General features: G+C 32.0%; 1 protein-coding gene across 3 annotated transcripts in view; it reads left to right on the top strand.

The window, feature by feature from the left end:
• The window catches only part of LOC126734468 (serine/threonine-protein phosphatase 2A 56 kDa regulatory subunit gamma isoform-like), a 129,957-nt gene that overhangs the window by 63,156 nt on the left and 42,970 nt on the right, over nucleotides 1-23,831 (top strand). For 2 of the 3 annotated variants that reach the window (XM_050438112.1, XM_050438113.1), the window contains 2 exons: nucleotides 11,946-12,145; nucleotides 15,276-15,610. In XM_050438112.1, the coding sequence (XP_050294069.1) occupies nucleotides 11,946-12,145; nucleotides 15,276-15,610 (535 nt within the window). Of the gene's footprint in view, nucleotides 1-9,821; nucleotides 9,926-9,988; nucleotides 10,140-10,199; nucleotides 10,314-11,945; nucleotides 12,146-15,275; nucleotides 15,611-23,831 lie in introns of all 3 variants that reach the window. The other variant, XM_050438111.1, reaches the window with a different exon arrangement.

The following is a 23,831-nucleotide window of genomic DNA, read 5'->3' as shown; positions in this document are numbered from 1 at the left end:
TATAAATAACAGAAATTATTTGATTTTTTTACAATATGATGCATATGTCTTTTGGCTAGCAAATTATGGTGTAAATGTTAACTATTATTTTGTAATTCGTTGTTTTAATTAATTGACTTAATCGACACTTCACAGTTATTTACTCTATTTGTTAAGCCAAAAAATAGGATTTATCATTTTATTATTTATTAAAAAAAACTATAATTACTTATAAATAGTCATATCTTAAAATATTATACAATTAACTAAATGATTATACGAAACGTAATTCTTGTGCAACATACAGTTATGGTCATATAAATAGCACACTTTTCTAAATTGCGATAAAAAATATTAAATACCATTTTCTATTTTTTTTATAATATATTTAGCTTAGATGTTCTACAAAGAGTTGTATTTAATTAAAATTAAAAGAGTATTTTAAATATATAAGAAACATAACAAAAAAACTAAAGAAATGCTGGCCATTTAAATAGCACACTTAAAAAATATTTACTTTCACCAAAACCAATTTAATATTTTGTTGGGTATCCTTTATTTTTTATAACTTCACTTAATCGCTTGGGTATTGACTCCACCAATTTTGCACACACGCTTGCCGGAATACTGTTCCAAGCCTCTTGGAAGTTTTGCCATAGTTCATCCAGATTTGAGGGATTTAATACCTTAATTTTGGTTTTAACGTGATCCGACAAATTTTCCAGAGGGTTCAGGTCTGGGCTTTGTGGCGGCCATTCCAAAACATCTACCACATTTTTAGTAAACCATCGTTTTATTGATTTTGCAGAATGTTTTGGATCATTATCGTGCATGAACTTACATGTAATTGGCATAAAATGCTCCATGTATGGTTCCATAACATTCTGCAAAATCTCCCTATACTTGTATTGGTCCATTATTCCCTCTATACGATGAATAGGTCCAACACCATGCCATGACATTGCTCCCCATATCATAATTGATCCTCCTCCATGCTTAACAGTTTTAATTGTGTACCTAGGGTTTAAGGCACGATTGGGAGGACGTCTAACATAGCATTTTCCATCATTAGGAGGAGATTAACTGCTTAAATATTTTCTTATCAGAAGCAGGAATTTGTTTTTTGTAAGTAATATATGAAAAGGCTAAGTGTGCTATTTATGTGACCACAACTGTATATAGGATATAATGTAATATTTAAAGGATTTATAGTAACCGTAATAATAATATATGATGAAATTCCTTCAAACCTTTTTCTATTAAAGTCCTTAATTTAAAACAAATATTACTGACATTTTATTTAAAATTTGATTAGTTTTTTAATAGCGCCTTTTCTGTTAGTAAATCTCCATTATTAATTTAGGTCAGCGGAACTATTTAATATAAATCATCTGTAAATAATAATTTCCAACCAATAAATTCTAGAAAAAATAAAAAGACTGCTTACTATCCTACAAAGAGTCTTTCGATAAGGGAGATTACGAGAGCTGTTCCACTAGCCATGGAATTAGCTAAAACTAACAAGTTATACACTACAACTTTGTGTTTTGGAGAGTGGTGGAATCTTTAGTGCCCAAATTAGAGTTAATCTTCATTACCTATTCATTGAAATGTACTATAAACTATAATTGTTCCCTTATCCCCTTAAACAACGTTTATTATTAAATATAGCAGAATTGAATACAGGTTCAATAACTTGAAATTATCAATTAGGGCGTCTGTCTGCGAGCTCAATAAGGCCTGCACGAAGTTTGTAACATACACATTTCACGAGAATGTCATATTGCGGAAAAGCAATTAACTTTCACAGGTGCTAGTCAAAAGCTTTCATTTTTTTGAGAGAACATCCGCATTGGAAGTTTTCTTTTCGTTATTTCTTGACTTGACTTTCTTAGCGAAATTGTTAGTTGTCACTCAATGGAATAATTAAATTGAAAGCCCCTTAGCCTTTTGTTAGATTTGACAGTTACTGTCAATGTCAAAATACGTAAAATACGTAACAACCCTTAGCCCTCTGGAATTTAGTTTACTATTGAAACACTAAACTTGTAGGTTCTTCATTCTATGATTGTGAACTATATATAGAAAATTACTGTTATTGCAAAAATTTTATTTATAAGGGTTCCATGAAAGTAGTCCGTGCTAAATATGACCTCGTCTTGTGCGGAGTGAGTGAGTGAGTGAGTGATAAAAAACGATAAGGTTTTACTAGCTGAATAGCGAAACCCGTTTGTTGCAAACCCAAATCGATGATTTTTTGCCATTAATTTTTCAATTCGCAAAGAAATCGTATGAATAGTTATTTTCAAACCATTCTATTTTAGTATTTGAAAAATGTCGAACAGCAATAAATCAATATTAGCTCATGATTCTATAAATGTAGGCTATTATAGAATCAATTATTTCATCTGCTAAATTAACTTTTTGATCGGATTAAAGTACCTCATTGTTAAAACACTCACATTTTAACGACACTTATATATCTAAACACAATAATTGTTGACATAATTCATAATTTCAAAATGAGAGACTTTCATGGGTCCATTTATTACAGTATTCACCGAGTTTTTTCAGCTGACAAAATCTGCAGAATTTGAAAGGACTTTTTAAATCATCAATTCAAGGAGTTTTTATTTATTCAAATACAGTTCTACAGATAGAAAACACATGCAAGAAGACACAGAAAAAATGGATTGAAGAAAATGGTCAAAGTGTGACAAACAGTTAATAAAAAATTCTCAAATAGGAAATCACATTACGTTGTTGAAGTGATACAAGTTTGCTACTAGAGAAAAAAGACTTGAAATAGTTTGAATAATGAATTTTCTGCTTTTATGTGTAGTTTCATGCTTTTCTATTATGACACAAAAACATATAAACTAAACGCATTTATCGCAAAGAGTATGCGTTTACTTCCAGGCAAAATTATTTAAGATATACAGGGTGAGTTGGGAGTAACGCACCAAACTGCAGTTGAGTATTGTACACGTGAAAATAGTTTTTAAAAAACCATATGTTCTTATGCGCTTCTCATTTGTTTTCAAAATATATAGCGTTATTATAAATAAACCTACATTAACATGACGGCTATAAATACAGAGCTGTTTTAACAAATATTTAAAAATACCTCAATTAACCTCTAAACACATTCAACTTCATCTGTGAAGAGCTCTAGTTGCTTTGCTAAGTGAATCATGTCTTTCTTGGAGAATTGCCGCGTTTCTAATACCTCGAATTAGAGCCTCCCGAGTATTGACTTTCACTTTGTACAGGTCATTTTAAAACCAGCCCCAAAAACCAGACCACTGGTGCGAGGACTGGTGCTGCGCGACCAATTATTCATAGTCCTGGAAACTCTTCGTCCAAATATTGCTTGACCTGACGAGCAAAATGTGCGACAGCTTTATTTTGCCTATAATACATTCTGATGTTTAGAGGGACTTCATCCAATAATGCTTTTAACTATTTGCAAAAAAAAATAAATCGTTTTCTCCTTTGAGACGATTTTCTTAAATATGTTTGCCAATATAACTATCGATCATACCACAAGACATGTTTACTGAAAGCTTGTTTTGAAAATTTAGTTTCGACTGTTGCGACTATTATTGAGGCCATAACGGGTAAATGTTGCTTCATAGGTAAACATTATGCGCGATACAACAGGACGATTCATTATCCGTTTGACCACAATATTGCATACGCCTAACATAATTCTGATTGTAGGTGTGTACACGTTGTACATGGTATAAATATAGGCCTTGCTCGTAGATCGTGTTGATTACTCTTTTCTGTGGAATGATCAATTTAGTAGCAATTCTTCGTGACCTAGTCGTTGCCAAGATATTCTACCAAATTCAAAATATTTTTTATTTCTTCTAAATCTTGTCGAGTGGCTCGCTCAAATGTTATATTAGTACTGGGCAGCATTCCGGTCTCTCAAAGTTTGTTAAAAACTCTGATAAAAACGTTTTTGTCCGGATTTCTCCGGTGTAAAAATCGTCGACGATATTCTTGAACAGAAGCTGTAGCATTCCCATTACAAAAGACGTAAACAAAAACCATATTTGCATATTCTAAATTTCAATACCTGTGTGGGATTTTTTTACGACTTCAATCGTACAAACTCGAAAATAAACGCGTCAAATACAATGTTACGAACACATGTTAGAACAACTAAACGGACCAAACAATCGGTATCTTTGTGATAAGAGGCGGTAAACTATTTAAAACATTTTAATTACGCTATAATTAAAAAAAGATGAGAATCGGATAAGAACATGTGAGTTTCTTTTAATTATTTTCACGTGTACCGTCCAAATTTGGACACTTTTGTAGGTTATCTCGGTTTATATAGGAGATAGAGCCTTGCGGTGTTCGCATTGCTGGACAATTTTTTCATCAAACGAAATATGCGATGGTCAAAAATTTGACAGCTAATCTGACGAGTAATTTTGTAAATTTTGGTCCCGCCTTATACCCGTCTCCAGTATTATTTAACATATTGAAAAAGTAAAAAATGGTTTTAATGGGTTTTTTTCATTGCCGACAAATTAGGTCTTGTATAAGTTTTTCAATATTTTGTGGATCTTGTAAGTTACGCAATTCATCACTTGCATTTGAAGCATTTGAGCTCAGAGATCTACTTCAACTAAATGTCAGTGTCATTCACTTTATTCATTAGATGTATCAAGCTCCACCCACTGCTATGCTTCTTCTTACTAATAAATTTATTTGGTACGCAAAGCAGTGCAGATACGCTTTTTGGTCGCTTCTGTTTAGTAGCGGTTTTGGACTTAAACCGCTCCTAGGCGATTTGGAACTCGCCACCCCTAGTTTGACAAAAAATGCAATTTTGATAATAGTGAATTTATGAGTGCTTAACCAATAGTGTTGATTATTTTGAGAGGATTACAAACATTAATTAAAGAAACAATGCTCAGATCCTCATTTATTCTATTCAAATTATTACCGCCTAGATATTCGTTAAGAACCCTCTTTTTCAACATTCACAATTCACAGATTTTTGCGTCTTAATTTTTCAGCTGCAAAATCACGAAAACAGAACATGATCTTTCAGCACTACAATTTGAAATAGAGTTTTTCCATGCGTAAATAGCCCTGAATGTTGAATGAAGCCACGGCCTATGTTGTTTTTACGGTAAATCAGCCCTCCACTGCTTTGGTTGCTTTTGTGATGTTTTTTGCCCTATCCGTTACTATAGGAGCGATATGTTTTCTTTTCATCACGGAATTTCTGCTCTTGAATATCCTCTGCAGTATACAGGGTGCCTCGGAAAATGTGGGAAATCTCTCGGATTCAGGTAGAAAATAAAAACTCCTTAAAATTTAAAACATTTACCTTGTTTATTTTACCAGGGGCGGACTAGGTTGTACATCATAATGCTTAAATTTTTAACACCCTGTAAGATAAAGATTTTGAAATGATAAAAATGGATGGCTTGAACCTTAAACTAAAGAAAAGGGACTCTTGTTAATTATCGTTAAAATAAACCTCATGCCGCTGTTGTTTCTTATCATCAAAATCAGTTCCAGTCAATTAATATCTGGGCAGGAATCATTCGAAATTTTTTGATTGTGCTATTCGTATTACCACCACGATTGAATGGAGAACTGTATTTGGAGTTCCTTTAGAAAGTTTCTGGATTTAATACAGCATTTGTTACTTGCGATCCGCCGAAAGATCTATTTTATGCATGATATAGCCTCACCTCATTTCAGCGTTGCTGTAAGAAACCACCCGAATAACGTTTTGTTTTTTCGTTTCAAGAAAAGCATAGGTTTACATTTTTTAAAACAATTTCATTAAGGTCCCTCTCTAAGAACCACACTGCATTTTTTAAAACATGTACTTTTTCAGATTAAATAACTTAACAGGGAACTTCTCTGTTATTTGTATAACAGTCGCATCGCTGAAAAAAAGAACATATCATAGTTGTTTTTAATTAAAATAAATTCATTTTATCGATCATGTTATCCTGTATGGGATTCTCTTATAGTATCTTCTACAGAAACCATATAATTATTATTGAGATAAGGCGATCCTTATCTCAATAATAATAAAATATTAAATATGAACAATAGAAGAATGCTACATATAATTTTGTATATCGCATAGTAAATAATAATCAACCATTTAATTTAAGAAGTCAGTTTCAAGAATTCGAATTTGCGCGTGTTACACGAAATAACAGAAACAACGTTTTTATCGTACCATTGCATAGAAGCGCAGCATTTCAACGTTCTTTTAAGTATGTAGCTGTTCAGATGTGAAATGGCTTAAACAACGCATCTTGGGGTTATTTTTTTGAGTCTTTTTTTCGCCTCGTCTATCCTCTTTCCTTGCGCTCGTCCGTTGTCGCACTGCCGCTGCCTGTTTTAAAATGTTAGGTTAAATAATTATATATCGTACTTTGCATACCTATATAAAAACGTTATTTTTGTTAAATTGTTTCTGTAAATTGTAAAGGGCTTTTTCATCCCTTCTTTGCTTGTGCTTACTAGGGAAAACGGTTTTATAATCGAGAGAATAGTCCTATTTGTCAATATATTTTTTTTCCTTGTAATTTTTATTGACCTTTAAAACTGTAAATTTTGACATAAACCAATTTGAATTTGAATAAATTTTTATGAAATTATACCAAGTACTTCAAAAGTTAAAACTTTAAGGGGCCATATCGGGATGTTTTCCGGGACACCCTATATGTCTTTCACTCCGCTCAATAAACCTTAAAGTAGCTAATTCCATTTCAGGATTTTCTCCGAAATACAAAGTAACTTCTAAAAGACTCCGTGTTTCTAATTTTTTTTTTTTTATTTTTTTTTTAACTTCTCCACGAAAAAAGTTTGAAACCGCTACATATTTTCTTTTCAATAAATTATTAATCGTCTGTCTAGATGATAATTTATACCTTCACTAAGTAGTTTTACTAGGTTTTGAAATCCTTCCTTTCCTATAACTAAAATTATTTGGTAATTTTTATGTTTAAAATACAAAATTCAATTTGTAATAGTAACACTATAAAAATCTATTTAATGGAATATTACGTCACTATTTAAAAACATTAAATATTCATTAATATTAGAAGATTCATACAGCAACTTGTTTAAATTTCACTGCAAAACACATGAAATTCTTGAAAATATTTTTTTCTTGAATTTATTTTTTATTTATTTAAATTTATTTTTTATTTATACGAATATTCAATAAAATACATGTGAACATTCGGTTCACTTAACCGGCTAGGCCAGTGACGGGTAACATGATTTGATTTCGCCAATACCGGCAACAGACACATATTTATTATTCAAATAAAATATGTAAGAAGCAGCCAGATATAAAAAAAACTTTTTGATTGTGGCATTCGGCATAAATATTTTGTAATGAATAAATGATGAATATTGATTGTAAAATCTAATTTTAGTGAAGATTTTTCGATATCATTTCCGATCATCGATGTTTTGAGATTATGAAGATGTTTACTTTTACTATCGGTGGTGGAACATCGTACTTCCCTAAGCCCCATCCCCATCCCTAAAAATGGTCCTATAATATGGTCGCCCAAAATACCACCCAACCATTCAATTTTTGAGGAGACAGTACGAAACTGAAAACTTCTGTGCTCATTTTCCCGACACCAATATTAAACAACGGAAGGATTGTGTTGGATGGAATTTTGGCGTAATCGAAGATTCATCTGAATATTTCGTAAAATATTTTTATTTTATTTTTCCATGATGGTTTCACAAAATTCCATTATTTGCCACTGATCTTGGAAAATATCTCTGAGTTTTGAAATATGTGAAACATTGGTACCCCTTTTTTTTTCCAAATACTTTTTAGTTTTATAGTCCACCCAGTTCCTCTCCAAGACTTTTACTTGATCTTCGATTTTTGTCGACTTGATTCCTCTTATTTGATAGAAGGTTCTTAAACTTTAGTGTGGCATTTATGACAATCTTGAAGACAAAAAGATATCTCAAAATTCGAAACCACATTTAAAATTTGTTTTTCCGCGAAAAAATCGGTTTATTTTCAAATGTAATTGAAAAAAAATCTATACATTGTACTACCGAATTGCCTCCATAAAACTATTTAATAATTCGTTTTATAGAGGTTTTAAAAACATGTACTTTTTCAGATTAAACAACTTAAAATGGAACTTCTCTGTTTGAATAACTGTCGCATCGCTGAAGAAAAGAACATATCATGGTTTCTTTTAATTAAAATAAAAGAGCGATACCTTCATTTTTTTTCTCCAAAACAGTTCATTTTAGCGATAAGGAACCAGAATGTCTTTTGTTTAGTTTAAGGTGCAAGCTATGCATATTTTAGTTTAGCATCCTGGCCATTCTTCCATTCAACCAATTCGCCGAATATTAAGTTCACCATATTTAACAGAGAAAGTCCAATAGAATGCTTTTAAGAGATAACACTGAGGATAAAACAGTTTTAACCAAACTTTTTTAGTGATATATATACATATATATATATATCACTAAAAAAGTCCTAAAAATTTACTGCACATGTAATAAATACCTTTTGTACTTAGACCTTAAATAACCAGTATTGCATTGCAATTGAAGAGGTAAATTATTGTATTTTAAGTTAACACAATTATAACTAAAGCTCTTTTTAAAAAAAGAAGTTGTATGTTGTGGCATTGTTAAATAATTTTTATCTCGTAAAGAGCGATTATGCACAGCCTCCCTATAAATTAGTTTTCTAAACAAATATACAGTTGTTGACACATATTTAGTTTTCTAGAAAATAAAGTCAAGTTAAAATTATACCAGTTATCACACTTAAGCCAACCCAACTCTTTTAAATTTTCTTAATTTATAAACAAATCTACAGCATGTATTCGGAACGTATTGTATCCGTTTTTTATTTACAATATGTAAGAATGGATAATATACTATAAAACAATACGAATAAATAATATACAAAAGTCAACCGAGTATTTTCAATCTAAATATTAAGTTGATTCATGAGTATGCCCCGTTTCTTTTCAGAACAAAACAGTAATATTGTAGTTTTTGCAGGATTAATTGTCAGATTATGTTTTGTTGAGTATTTCAAAATATTAGATAAATCTGACTTTAAAATCTAAGCAGCATCATCAGGACAGTCTGGATTAAACTGAAATAATAATTGTGTATCATCCGCATATGCTTGCATGTGCGTTGATACAATAGAAAACATATCTGCAGTATAAATAACACATAATAAAGGGCCAAGTATGGAGCCTTGTGGCACTCCTGAAAAAATGTTTCTACTCTGCGATGTCTCACCACTTATCGTAACTACCTACCTTCGACCTGTTAAATATGACCTAAAGAACAGTATTTTAACCTCCCCAAAACCATAATATGATTACTTGGCACACATCAACTCATGATCTCAAGGTATATTCGTACCCTATAGGAAATTTTTTTATAGGAAAGTTCCATATTATTTTTTATTTTCTACCTGAACACAAGAAATTTCCCACATTTTGCGAGACACCTTATATATGCAGCCTATATTCACAAAGTATGCAAAATTGACAAAATATTAGTTAGCGTAATATAATAATAATAATAATAATAACGTGTAATATTGATGATATACCTAAGTGTTATGGTAACCTATAATTTACATACAAGAAAGGTTTTTTTGTAATCTAATATTTTTACTATAGTATCATTTTCTGATACATTATGGCAACTTGCATTTCTCATTCTATACACTATAATTCAATTTGTTTTATAATTGATATTCCGTAACGTTTTTTAAAATTTGTAATTAGTTTTCTCACCTTCCTCCACTTTCCACCTTTCAGCATTTTAGTTAAAATCGTAGTTTATATTTCTCCATCCTCCTCAATGCTGGATCACCAGCATGCCATAGTTTGCTAGCATGGTGCATTCGTCATCTTACCAACAGGTAAAACTTTATGCAAAATTTTGTTTAACTATGAATGTAAAAAATCTTTGTCTCTTTTCAAAGAGCTGGCAAAGTGCCCAATCCCCTGGTGGAATTCCAAAATCGCCCTCATTCCATAGCGGTTTAGACTTGTTGGTGGCCTCGGCTAGTGTAGACTCTTTAAGCTCTGTGGTTAGCATGGACCCAAGTAAAAATGGGCCCAAGGATTGTTTTGGTAAATCTACCTAGGTTTATATTATTAATTAACAAGATGATTTTGGTGATAACGTTTAAGGGGCGAATGAAGTCAAAACGAAGGATGTTTTAGACAAAGGCGAGAAGATGCTGCATTTTAGAAATCCAAGCGCGGATCGACCTGCACTAATCAAACAACTACCTCTATTAAAAGGTATATTTATTTGTTTTATACCGTAGACTTTTGATATAGTGGCTGTTCAATATTGGATATAGAGACGTTCCCTTCTCTAATAGAAATATTGATAAGCTACTTGTTAAAGCCATAGACTTATAACAAGGGATAGTCCCAACTAAAAAACAAATTTAGGACTTTTTATTTCTCCTGGCTTGGAAGCTTTACATTTTGTCAATGTCACACTTATATATTTATTCATGAATCTCAAAATAAAAAAGTTCTGTTATTAAATAATTTATAGTAATTTAATTCAATTGTTTACTAAATATAATTTTTTTTAGTAGTTTTTCCGACAGTACAAAAACATATTAATTAAGTAGAGTAACTATTGACACATATTTTATTTTTTAGTTGCAGAATATTTTGGTTCAAAAAAAAATGTATAATCCGGCAACGCTGCATGATTGATGACGTGCATCGAAGTTTATTTGGTACGGAATCATGAAATGATTCCTCATTTTAAATTTTGCTTTTGCTTTTCCGATAATAGTGATTATCCCCTTAGAACATTGAAAAACAAGCAAAAGCTGATGTCATCTTGCGAAATGTCATCTTGTCAAACGATTTTGTATTTACATTCGGCATTTGTGAAGTTCTGAGTTTTTCCTTTAGTTTTTAGTTAAAAAAGGAAAAAAGTATCATTTAAGTGTTTTTGTGAACTGTTATGATTGTAAAAAATTGTGCCGTTTTTGACACACCATGGGAAAAAGGCGATTTAAGCCGATCTTTTTACAAGTAAATACCGGTACTGTCGTAACATCATATCAAGGGAGAACCATCATCACAAACGTAAAATAAGTAGAGAATCACAGAAATAAACCTAAATAAAAACTTAAGAAATCTATAATAATTATAAAACATTTAATTTGCATAAAAATGCTTTTTATAGATAGGTACATTTATTCAGAGAGAGTTAATAAACGGCAATATTGTTTAGAATTTAAAGCATAATCTATGACTAATAAATTTTCATCATTTGCAAATCAAATAACGATAAAAAATAATGTCATCATGGCATTCTGTCAATTAATTCAGCATTTCCATAGCTGAAAGGCATAATTTCAGCTAGTTTCTGAAAATCTGCTATGTAAGGAGTAACTTAAGTCATTATTTGTTATCTAATATTACAGTATGATATACTGCTACAAATAGTACCATCTAGAGGTGTTTTAAAAGCGAGTTCCGTGTTGCCCTTAATTTAAAAAAGTTAGGAGGTAAAGTTGGATTTTAATTTCCTTTTTTAGTAATTCTAGCAATTTTGTAAGTCGTAGTTATCTTATTTCTTCCCGCTAAACTAAGATTTTGTGATAATACATTTGTCTTTTACAGCTTTAAAAACAAAATAGTTGACGTTAATCTTTTTTGAAAAACAAAAATCTTCAAAATTTTAAATGGGTTTCATTATATTATTAGAGGTCCACGATTTTGTTTAATATAAATGTTTTCAGTCTATTCTTAGGTATAAGTCGATGGTTGAAGCGCACTTCTTCACTAACAATGTTGGGGTCTTTATAACACTCTATTTATCTATGAGTTTTGTGGTATTTTATGACATCCTGTTGTACCCAAAAACTTTTTAATATCCTATTAACCATCTTTACATTGTAGAATCTCCGCCGCAAGAAAAAGAGAATCTGTTTGTGCAAAAGCTGAGGCAGTGCTGTGTATTGTTCGATTTTGCATCAGATCCCTTATCAGATCTAAAATGGAAGGAGGTAAAGAGGACTACTTTAACGGAGATGGTGGAGTACGTGACCCAAAATAAAGGAGTTATTACCGAGAATGTTTATCCAGAAATTGTTACTATGGTAAGACTACTGTCAATTTTCTTATGTTAAAGGGGGCGGGCGTAGCCGTGCGTAGTAGAAAAACCGGCGTCAATCCGCTCTCGTGATTAATTACTTTTCGTATCTTAGAAAAACATAAGAAAAAAAATTCATTAAAAGCCACATCAAAATCTGTTAAAAATAATTTTTATTGGATTCCATTTGCACCAATTAACTTAATGGTTTGTTATTATTGGCTACCCTCAACATCTTTTCAAGCTTTTTTTGACTTCTATGTTGGTCAGGACTGTCTAAACTCTAATGGTTACGGCCGGTAACAACTTTACAGTTTATTTGAATATAGAAAAATTAAATTGATGTGAAAGGAGTATATTATGTGAGAATGTGTTTGTTCATTTCAAATGAGTCGACTATGCTGGCCTCTTCATATAAAAATCTAAGAGTGGGCGGGAAGCCAAATATATTCATATGCTTTTCTACTAGTGCGGTGCATTTGGAGTTGGTATCAGAGCTATGTTCTGAAGCATTCATTTCTACCTTGAGACATTTCATATCCCGCCGAGGCAAACCTTCATTAATATGGTCTAAGAATGGTGGTACACATTTTGTTGGTGCCAACTCAGAGTCAAAAGAGCTTAGTAAATTCTTGCAGTCTTGGCATAGTAAAGAATTAGCAGGAACTTTTGAAAATGAAGGGATTAGTTGGAAGTTTAATCCTCTCTCGCGCTCCTAACTTTAGTGGACTATGGGAATCGGGAGTAAAGGCTTGCAAATTCCATATAAAGCGTGTCATGGGAAACACTTCATTAACCTTTGAGAATATACGCTGCTAACCCAGATTTAAGCCACGTTAAATTCGCGCCTATTGGTCCCACTTACTAGTGATCCAAGTGATTATGATGTACTAACCCCAGCTCATTTTTTGATTGGTAGACGATTGACAGCTTTGCCAGATCTTGAAGTTAAAGAAAAGTTCGACAATCATCTGTCAAAGTTTCAATATATTCAAAAGCTTTATCAACATTTTTGGGTGCGTTGGTCGAAGGAGTATGTTACGCTTCTCCAACAACGATTTAAGTGAAAATATCCTCAAAGAAACATTCAAGTGGGTGAGATGCTGATATTTCGCGAGGACAATCTCACTCCTTTTAATTGGAGAATGGGCTGTGTAAGTGTTAACATTTAGGACCCGCTAAACAGTACCGAGTAGTGTCCGTTAAAACCTCTCGTGGCATACTGAAGAGTCCTCTCTCTAAGATTTGTCCCTTACTTATTGACATTACTGATTAGTATGCATTTTACTTCCGTGATAATATTAATTAGCTCTAAGATTTGTTTCATGTTAAGACTGTTTTCTTACTTTTAGCCACATTTGTCAAATTTTATTGTGTTGAAAATTGAACCCTTTAAAGGTGGAGGATATGTATATGTTAGTAACTTGTGTTGTGTATTGACAAAATAATATTTAATTTAAGTCAGTGTGGCAACATGCAAATTTATTACTTTTAAAACCCGTCACTACTTGGCTAAAAAATTATATCATATGCCAAGTGCCCCATTTAAAATAAGAAAGTTAGTGTCACTTCCTGTTAAACCGGAAGGGGTGGAAAATAATAGAAAATGTCAAAAGATGCTTATAACTATTCTATCGATATACCAAATTTTATTTGTTTACCTTAAAAAGTAAAACAGTTATTAAGTATTCCCTTTTTTGTGTCACCCGGTATATTAAATAAATTGTAATATTCAGAAAATTTTCGTATACTTCCCTTCACCAATAATCTGTTTTGTAGTTTCTTTTATTATCAAAGGTGCCAGTGGCGAAGCCTCTCAGAGGCAAAGTCATGCCTTATTCATATTACTGAACTATCTTGTGGCTGACTAGTCCTCATTTACACACACATTTTTAAAAAGATATCTGGTAATTATAATTTTAGCAAAGTCAATGCTAATATAATAACATATGCACTCCATTAGGATGTAATATAAGACAACAGCAATTATTAAAGTAGTAAACGCTTAAATTCGAACTTTTAAAATGCCTAATACTTTAATATTTTTATAATAACGGCAATTTTATGAAAAGATAAAAAGTATCTGTCCCATCATAATATTATTTTTGCAAAATTTTTTTTTCTCAAAAATGGAAATCATTAATATGTGATAAACAATTACTTAGAAGGTATATTGGCAAGTGCTAAATATAAATAATTTTAATCATGTTTACTTAATAGGAATTGATATATATCCGTCTATATTGAAATTGTATCATTAAAACCTCATAGTTATGGTTTTGACAATATGGGAATCTAAAAAGATATCATTATTTAAATTTATTCTAAGATAGGTCTACATGGAGTTCCTCGGTGAGTATTTTTATATTTTATTTATTATATTTTTAGTCGAATTAAAATTCAAAAACATTTATTTGTCGAATAACACAAGAAATATAATAATGTATTAAAAAAAAAGAATGCGACAAAAAGGACAGTTTACCGATTACAAGAAATCGCTACCATACATTCCCACAGAAAAACAATGGAAAACTGCCCTGCAAACAAATACAAAAAAGAAAAGAAAAGAATAATACATTTTAAATAAACAATTAATTATATACCAAGTGACCCGGGTATACTTATAAACTTCTATCAAGGGAATGTTCTATAACTTCTGCATTTTAAGCCACACAAATAAAATTAGATATATTTGCGGAAATTTTAAAATTAAAATATACCCGCCTTTTTAATATACATCAGATTACACAATTTTGCCTTAAATATGAAACTTTGATAACTTTTGCATTTTAATATATGATCATATTCAGTTATTTAGCTTCTACATTATTATGTTAAAATAGAGAAAAACTATTTTAATTTTTCAAACAGTTAATCTATTTACATACTGCACAATAGCGCGCGAATCTGTAGAAACGAAAAGTAAGTATAATTAATTGTTATAACTGCATTTAGTAAAATAAATTGAATATCCTCTACCCGCGCGCCCGTATGACTGTCAGTAACGCTAGAGAGATTCTTCCACGGTAGTCATCTTTTGAATTATTTAAGCTGAAAATCTAATATGGTCGTCGATGCCGCCGTTTTAGTGTTCAATACTTTCGACAATTAACCATTTAAATAATTCTATTTTGCAGTTTTCAGTAAACCTGTTCCGGACTCTTCCGCCCTCTTCAAACCCCAACGGAGCTGAATTCGATCCAGAGGAGGATGAGCCCACTTTGGAGGCGGCCTGGCCGCATCTCCAACTAGTGTATGAACTGTTCCTAAGAGTGTTAGAGGCGCCCGATTTTCAAGCAAATGTTGCTAAACGGTACATCGACCAAAAGTTCGTCTTGCAACTGTTGGACCTATTTGACTCGGAAGACCCGAGGGAGAGAGACCTCTTAAAGACCACCTTACATAGGATATATGGAAAGTTTTTGGGACTGAGAGCGTTTATTAGGAAACAAATTAATAATGTATTTTATAGGTAAATGTTTTTTTTTAATTTGTTTTACTTCACTTACCTGTATCATTTTATTCAAATTTAAAGAGGAACTCAGAAACATACGTGGTTGTCTACTGAGGTACTTCTGAAAATATTTAAACATGTTGGGTAATGTGGAAAGTGTTCTTATAAAGTCAAACTTGGATTTGTCGAAACAGTAATTTATTTTGTTAAATTTGTTGAACTATTTTTTAATACACAATAGTTTTTTCATGCAATTCAAAAAATACATATGCACATACGTCAAAATACTGGCTATCGGTATAAATTATATATATACGAATATATATGACCAATATCAGAATTGTTAAAGTTAAAACTAAAATAATCTTTAAAGGAATAAAAGGCTTTGTTAATTAGCAACATTTCGGTCTTGTTTTAAAGCAATTTATTGGCAATTACTTTTACAACAGCAGGAAAAGCATTAAAAAAGTTTATTGCCCAATATCCAGGATGTGCGTGATACGTGTTTTATAGGAATAATTCATATCGTCAGTCCGATACAGATACAGATTCTCCTTCACATATACCAGACGTCCCAAAAATATATATCTCTAATAGCCCTTCTTTGCAAACCAAATATTCTATGAACCCCAGCCAAACGCCTCTGACAAAATCTGTTGGCTGAGATACACTGCGTAAGGTTCCTTAGAACAGAAAACTCCTTACAACAGTTCTTGGCCACATAATTCTCTTAAACACCCCAATGTAATTTGAAATCCAGGGTGTCGGCCCCGGCAGCGCGGTGGGTATATACCTGCCTAGCATGTCGTGTGGCCCTGGGTTCAAGTCCCAGACTTGGCATGGTCGTTTGTGATGTCCGATTTAGTTTAAGTACTAAAAAATTATATATAGAGGTTTATCGTGACTAAATGTGCTCAGCACAAGGTCAATAAATTTAAAAAAAAAAAAAAAAGAAATCCAGGGTCACTTCCAAAAATAAGGTGTCTCAGTTTAAATATAATTTGACTCGTGTTGTCTGCAAGAGTCGATTTCTGTGCTGGATTTAGCAAAAATTATTAGTTAACGAATACAATAATAGCGACTCAAGATCTGAAGTATGTTTTTTTCAAATATTCCGGGAATTTACGAATTTCACTTGAATCGATATTGCCATATTCAGTAAACACAGAACATTTTTTTGTAGATTTTTTTATATGCTTAGCACTTTTTTCTTAATTCAGAATCGACGTGGTCAAGGATGGCGTTAAAAGTATAAAAACCCGAAAATTATCACTATCTGATAACTGTAATTCCCCATCTCGTGGATTGTTCAGTCTGTTACTTTCATTTTCTTCTTCCGGAAACAGGCGTCTAGACTCTTAGTTATCTCTTTATAAACAGGGAATTCGTATTAGGAATTCGAATTCGTATTATTCAGCTATTTTCGCTATATTTTATTAACAGCATGAAATCTCGAAAGTAAGGAATGCCAAAGGATCTGCTATTTCGAGTCGCTTTAGTTAAAATCCTCTAGCTTCTGGTCGCGTATCTTTCTCAAATAAGAAAAAAAAAGTTTCGATGATTTTGTCATACTTTTCATAAAGCATTTTTACTGTATCCTGACGAAGTTTCTTCCAGCTTGGGGTTGTAGAGTTGCCAAACGATTCGAAAATGCGGTAAAAGACTTGTACAATGCTTAAACTGTATAAAAAAAGAAGCTGCTTCGGTACATCTTTGAACAAATTTAAAATAATCTCTTGGGAGTATCATTCAAACGTCCTGCTAGAAATGAATTTAAGTGAAAACACTCCCAAAATCCATGGACCACTTTTAGTTAATACATCCGGAGAAAAATTTACTTGTGTTGTAAAAAAATTTCCTGTATTGTATCATTCAAATTTCGCCGAACCACTTAGTGTTAATCCCCTACAGCATGAAAAAGTCGCATATAGAGTAATTTGATATGTTTGATGTATAGACTGATAATACTGGTGGATACTACTGAGATTGGACTCTATGAGTTTTATACTGTTCAAAGTTGTAATAGCTCAGTTTCTTTAGAAAAGCATCATCAACACTATCAAAGGTCTTGGTGAGATCGCCTAAGACACCTCATATTGCTTTCTATAGAAAGGCTCAATCACATTGTTGTGTCCTTAATCGTATTTCTTAGTTTTCTGGAATAAAACTGACACTGAGACAAAAATTAATGGCTTCTCTTGGCGCAGCTCTTCATTGACCGGTCTTTTTCCCAAAATCTCAAAAGAAAAAGAAAAAAATATATATGATATGTGTGTGCTTTCTCTTGATAAACAAACATATCCGCGATGGTTTACTTCTCAAACACTAAAACTAATTAAAGAAAAAAACAATGCATGGAAAAAATATAAAGATTTTTGAAGAAGTAGTCCAAAAGATTTTGCCAAACAGCAGGACTTAATAACTTAGCTTAATAACTTTCGTATCCTACGAACACAAATAAAAGCATTATTAATCATTCATATAAAACTTACTGCTCTAGCTTTGAGCAAAATTTCTCAGCGCAAGCCAGCAACTTTTGGAGGTTGATTCTAGGTTATTGAAAATAATTCAATGCTATATAATATGTATAATCAATCTGGTGCTGTTTGTTCGACTCTCAAGTAATAGTAGACCCTTTCGCTCCGAGTCGTACACAAACGCAACCCAAAGGATTTCGGCAATATCACGCGGATTATACATACTCTAACACTATTAACATCACATCTTTCACGGAAAATGAATTGCTAAGTGCTTCGAAATCTATTAAGCCCTTTAAGATAGACCCTATAAGATACTTGCATTTCTTAGATTAGATCCTGCGTATACTGCGTAGATACTGCGTTTTTTTATAAACCCCTGACAAATTGTTTAATCTTGCCGTCAAAACTGGAGAGTTTCCACTGCTCCGAAAAAAGTCTGAAATTATTTCGATTCATAAAAAAAAATTGAAAAAATCTTATCAATAATTATAGGCCAGTTATTCTTATTAACTTTTCTAAAGTTTTAGGGAGGAGGGGGGTGTTCTTCACTTATCATCATACTTATCCTATTAAACATCTTATTGCATGGCTTCATGAAGGGAAAATCCACTACTTCTAATCTTATTTCGGGTTTCATCACGTTCAACTGCTCTTATCTCTTCCTATCCTACAAATCGATCTTCATGTGTTGAATACTTTGCTTGGCTCTGTAGAACTTCTACTGTTCAACTCGTTCATAAATAATATTTCTAAGGATCTATACTGCAGAATTGCCACTATTGAAGACTTTGCATTCAATTGCATTCAACTCCAGACAACCATTAATTCAGTAACCATTAACGACTGATGCAAGAAAAACAATGTACCTTTAAATGCCTCTAAGTATAGTGTAGTTTCCTATACTTTAAAAAAGAACTGTATTACTTACCAGTACAAAGCTGAAGATGAAATCCTCTCAGTCAACTCACTTTAAAAACCTGGGAATTTTGACAGCTTATATTTAATTTACATATCGAAGATATCATAAAAATAAGTTATACTAGGCTTCATTATACAGGGTGGCCATTTGAAAACGAAACAGAGCCTATTTTGGGTCCCTCAGAACATTTGCGAAAAAATCCTGGGACCCATCAATTTTTGATTCAAGGGGGAAACCAGTTTTTTGCTAGTTTCGCCCCCCATTTTTTATGAAAAAAAAAATGCTTGTAAATTTAGCAGTTAAATAAATACAAAAAATTTTGTTCTCCTTCATTGTGAACCGTACTTTTTGTTGTTTTTTTTTTAATACCCGTAGGTATCTATGCCAATTCTGCAAGGGAACTCTTGGTTATTGTTGAGACTGTTATTATAGCAACATTTTGAAGTTTAATAGTGGTTGTCAATTACTGCTGTCAGATCATAGTGTGTCAAACAAATAGCTCTTTAAAGTTAGTTAGTTACAACATTGACTGTGATAATGGTTTATTCACTTGCTGAAAGAGTTGAAATAATTTCTCTTTTCTTTGCGAACAATGAAAATGCTAATATAACTACCGAGCTCTTTAACACACTACAACACCCTAATCGACAGGTCCATCGCAAGTACATTTTGGAATTGGTTCAAAAATTTAGGGAAACTGGGTCTGTGGCTAATAAAAAGCGCGAAATGGATAATCCAGTGGGGAATGAAGCTTCAGAAGTAGCTATTTTAGGCCATATTGTGCAAGATCCTACACTGAGCACAAGGAAGTTATCAACCGTGTCTAGTATTAAGAGAAGCAGCATTCAGACGATATTAAAAAAAAAACAAGTTTCATCCGTACAAAATGCATCTCGTACAAGAACTAAACGAAGACAATTTTGTGAAACTATATCTGAAAAAGCCGCCAATGATCCACACTTTCTATTTAATGTATGTTTTTCTGACGAATGCCTTTTTCCTAAACGGTACTGTGAATCGTCACAACTGTCGCTATTGAGCTTAATCAAATCCCAGAATATTTCGTGAGGTGCATACACAACATCCTGAAAAATTAAATGTTTGGGCTGGCATTTTTGGTAAACATATCGTAGGCCCCTTTTTTTTTACCTGGCCATTTAACAGGAGAGATGTACCTGGAGTTATTAGAAAATACAATTCATCCAGCATTAGTGGGGATACTAGAAAATAACGAGTACTTGGAAAATCGTCTAGTTTTTCAGCAAGATGGGGCGCCACCCCACTATGCTGCAAGGGTTCGTCAATATTTGGACCAAACGTTTCCAGGAGAATGGATTGGAAGAAGAGGAGCTATTGAATGGCCTCCTCGTTCCCCGGACTTAAGCCCGTTAGATTTTTTTTATGGGGCCATTTAAAAACTCAAATTTATGCTAGTCAGCTAACATCGCTAGACCATTTGCGATAAAGAATAATTGATGAATGTCGTCAAATCACCCCAGAAATTTTGCAAAAGTCGACCCCCCGTTCCATTTAAAATTATGAGGGCCCTTGTCACCCCCGCTAGGGCTTTGCCCTCAGGGGGGCGAAACTAGCAAAAAAATGTTTCCCCCTTCAATCAAAAATTGACGGGTCCGAGGATTTTTTCGCAAATGTTCTGAGGGACCCAAAATAGGCTCTGTTTCGTTTTCAAATGGCCACCCTATATGTAACCTTACACTTTCAAATCTTTGATAATGTCTCTAGTGTTAAACTCACAACTTTTCATACGTTCGTTCAATTTTAGAATTCTCTTGCCGCCGTATCAATACCATATTGAAGAGCCTTGATGTGGAGGAGTGCTTCTTGTGTGAGGAGTATACGAAAGTCGGCTTTTCACATGATCATTTGCTTGAAAGATTTCAGTTTCTTTTTAGACCTAGAATCAACTTCACCAAATCTTTGTTAGTCAATATATTTTCCCATTTTTTTTATTGAGTTTCTCTCTCGAGTGACCTAAATAAATAACACACCATTCAGCCAGACATCTCTGAGTAATTCTTCAAGATACACCAGTATCTTCCAAATTGGTCAAAATTTGTGGAATTGATATTCCACGATTATTCTGACTCTTATTCTTTATACGCCGGCCTAGTTTTTTTTTAAGTTTTTCTGTAGCGACCACCATTTTTTAATTTATTGTGTAACCTTGAACTCAAAATTTCTTTTAATAAAAACTCAGCTTTTTAGGACTGTAACAAGGAGCAAATTTGGAAAAGATACAATGGCTATATTTGAGTTTCCGATAAGGGAATATTTATTTAAGGAAGCAAAATAATGTAATAGCTAACTTTTTTAAGTTACCCCTTCACCCCCCAGCCATCCGAAATTTATAATCTTAAATGGCAAGCCCCTGCTTGTGATACCTTTTCTATCTTACCCTACAAAACTATCTGTGAAGTAGTAATTTTATTGTTAATTTAAAAACTTTTCAAAATGATTTTCATTGTTTTCAAAATATTCAAAATGATTTTCATCGTTTTCAAAATAATAATAATGTAGTGTATTCTTAAACTCCTCCATACATTTGCAAAAGTTTTTTATCTGAAAATAGCTCGGCATTATTGAACTATTTTTCCATCAGCTGCTCTATTGAGTCAGGTTGCATCCTAAAACAACAGATTTTAGGTCGCTACAGAAAAAAAGTCAATAATTACAATTTAATTTTTTTTATGAATTCAGACAATAACTGCGTTGCATTTTTGCCAAATTCAAATGCATTAATACATCGATCTCTTTGTTTACTTATAGTTTTGTTTACTATGATACACTATCCTACAGAAGAAAAACAACTTTACCAAAATATCAAATATGTACTTATATAAAGTAAAATGGGCATTAGGAAATATTAGACACCTGCCAGTTTAAAAGGCCATAATATTCTGTAATAACAGGTTAAATATAATTGTTTTAAAATGTCAAAGAATCTTGAGTTTAATAAAATTTATCCATAGTTCAGGGACATATTATTATATTTACTTAAATTTGCCCACATTCATATACTTGTATTTGCCCACCCCCCTTAAACTCTTTAGACTACCCTGTATAAAAAAACGTAAATGTAAAAGTTTTAAGGTTTGATATGTATGTTTTCGCGAAATAAAGTATTATATGTATACGTATGTTGGAAAAAGAATTTAAAAAAAAAACAAAAGAAGCATTTCTTAAATGGGGTACCCTATATTTTATTTTTTTAAATCATAGGTTTTCTTCTTATTTCAAAAATATATGCATTATTACCATTTGGTTCAGCCGCTTTGAAGAGAAATATTACTCTTATATTATCAATATCGTTTAAGAGAAAATATGGACGATTATAATACAAACAGAGCTGCTCCAAATTGAAAAATTTTCATCAACTTTGAAAATTATTTCAAACGAAAAAACGAATAAGTGTAGTTAATGAAAAAGAATAATTAGATATTTTGTTATTTTTTTAAGATAATTGTAATATACCCTAATGCAAACAATGATTATTTGCCAATCTGCTACTTTTTAGAAAAACTATACTAACCTTCGAAAGTCTTTCGAATACTACCATAAGTATTTTAATAAGTCGGCTAGCAAAATTCAAACGACACTTAAGAAGTGTTCTTATTAGTGCACTTTTATAACTGGCGGTATATCTAATAGAAAAAATAGACATTTTTAGGCCACCCAGAACATACGGGAATTCTGCAAAATAAAATTTTAGAGTAGAAGATTATAAAGTTATTGATCAAATTTTTTACGAGGTAAGAGGTATAGGGAATTTTTAAACGTGGAAATAGAGTTTTTCTTAGAGGAGCTTTTAATCCATCAGTATGCCCAAATAATTCGGCACCAAGATGGAGTATGAAATATGGGTAGGTAGGCAATGAACCATAAACCAAGTCACCCAGAACTTTTGGAGAACTCTCTTTTCTTCACATATAAACTTTGGCTCTTCGACTAGCCATACTTTGTTTGTACCAGATAATTTGAATTGTACTACATCTAATAATGTGTAGTTTTTCAAGAATTCCTTTAAAGCTCATGAGTGACAAGACCTAAATGTTCCAAAGTGCTTAAAAAAAAGTAAAGAAGCGAAGTGACTATACTTGTACTTTTGAGTAATTGCTTTATTTATAGTTTTTAATAACTATAAATAAAAAACTTTGTAATTTTTGAAGAAACTGATTTATTGCTATATTTACGCTTTTCTCACTAGACAAAGAGGACCAGTTTTCGTTCATTAAATTGTTTGTTTTGTACTAGGATATATTTTTCGAAAGTGTGAAACTTTTCTATAAAATCCCTACTAAATATATTTAAAAGAGTATAGTTTAAAATTAATACAAATAAAGTCAAAAGTCGCTCAATTGTGCCTTGAGCTGACTTATCCCAATTCATCCATGGCTTATCCTTATGTAATAATATACGTAAAGAAAGCCAATATTACTACTAAAAATGCATAAATCTCGCCGCTCATGCTTTTAAAAAAGCTTTTTTGGATTTACTTTTGTAGAGATCTTTTAAAGGACAAATTGTATTTACAAAGAAATGCAAATAGTTAGAATTTAAAATTTTATAATGCAATTTAACCAAGAACATTCAACCTGTATTAGTAATGCAATCTACAAGTTAGAAAGGGACTTTCAAAGTTGTATGTAAAAATGGTGCGCAAATTCTGCAAATTTTACTATTTTAGTTATATATTAGTTAAGAATGCATGTGTTGTAAAGAAAATAAATTGTATTCTAATATTGTATTGCATTATTTTTTTACAATTTTTATTTATTTTTTTATATTAAAATGTATAGCTTTTTAAAATAATGATTTTCAA

This window comes from Anthonomus grandis, chromosome 3 (assembly GCF_022605725.1).
Source record: "Anthonomus grandis grandis chromosome 3, icAntGran1.3, whole genome shotgun sequence".
NCBI lineage: Eukaryota > Metazoa > Arthropoda > Insecta > Coleoptera > Curculionidae > Anthonomus > Anthonomus grandis.
The sequence above is the reverse complement of the archived record's forward strand: the minus strand, read 5'-3'. Positions and strand labels throughout refer to the sequence as shown.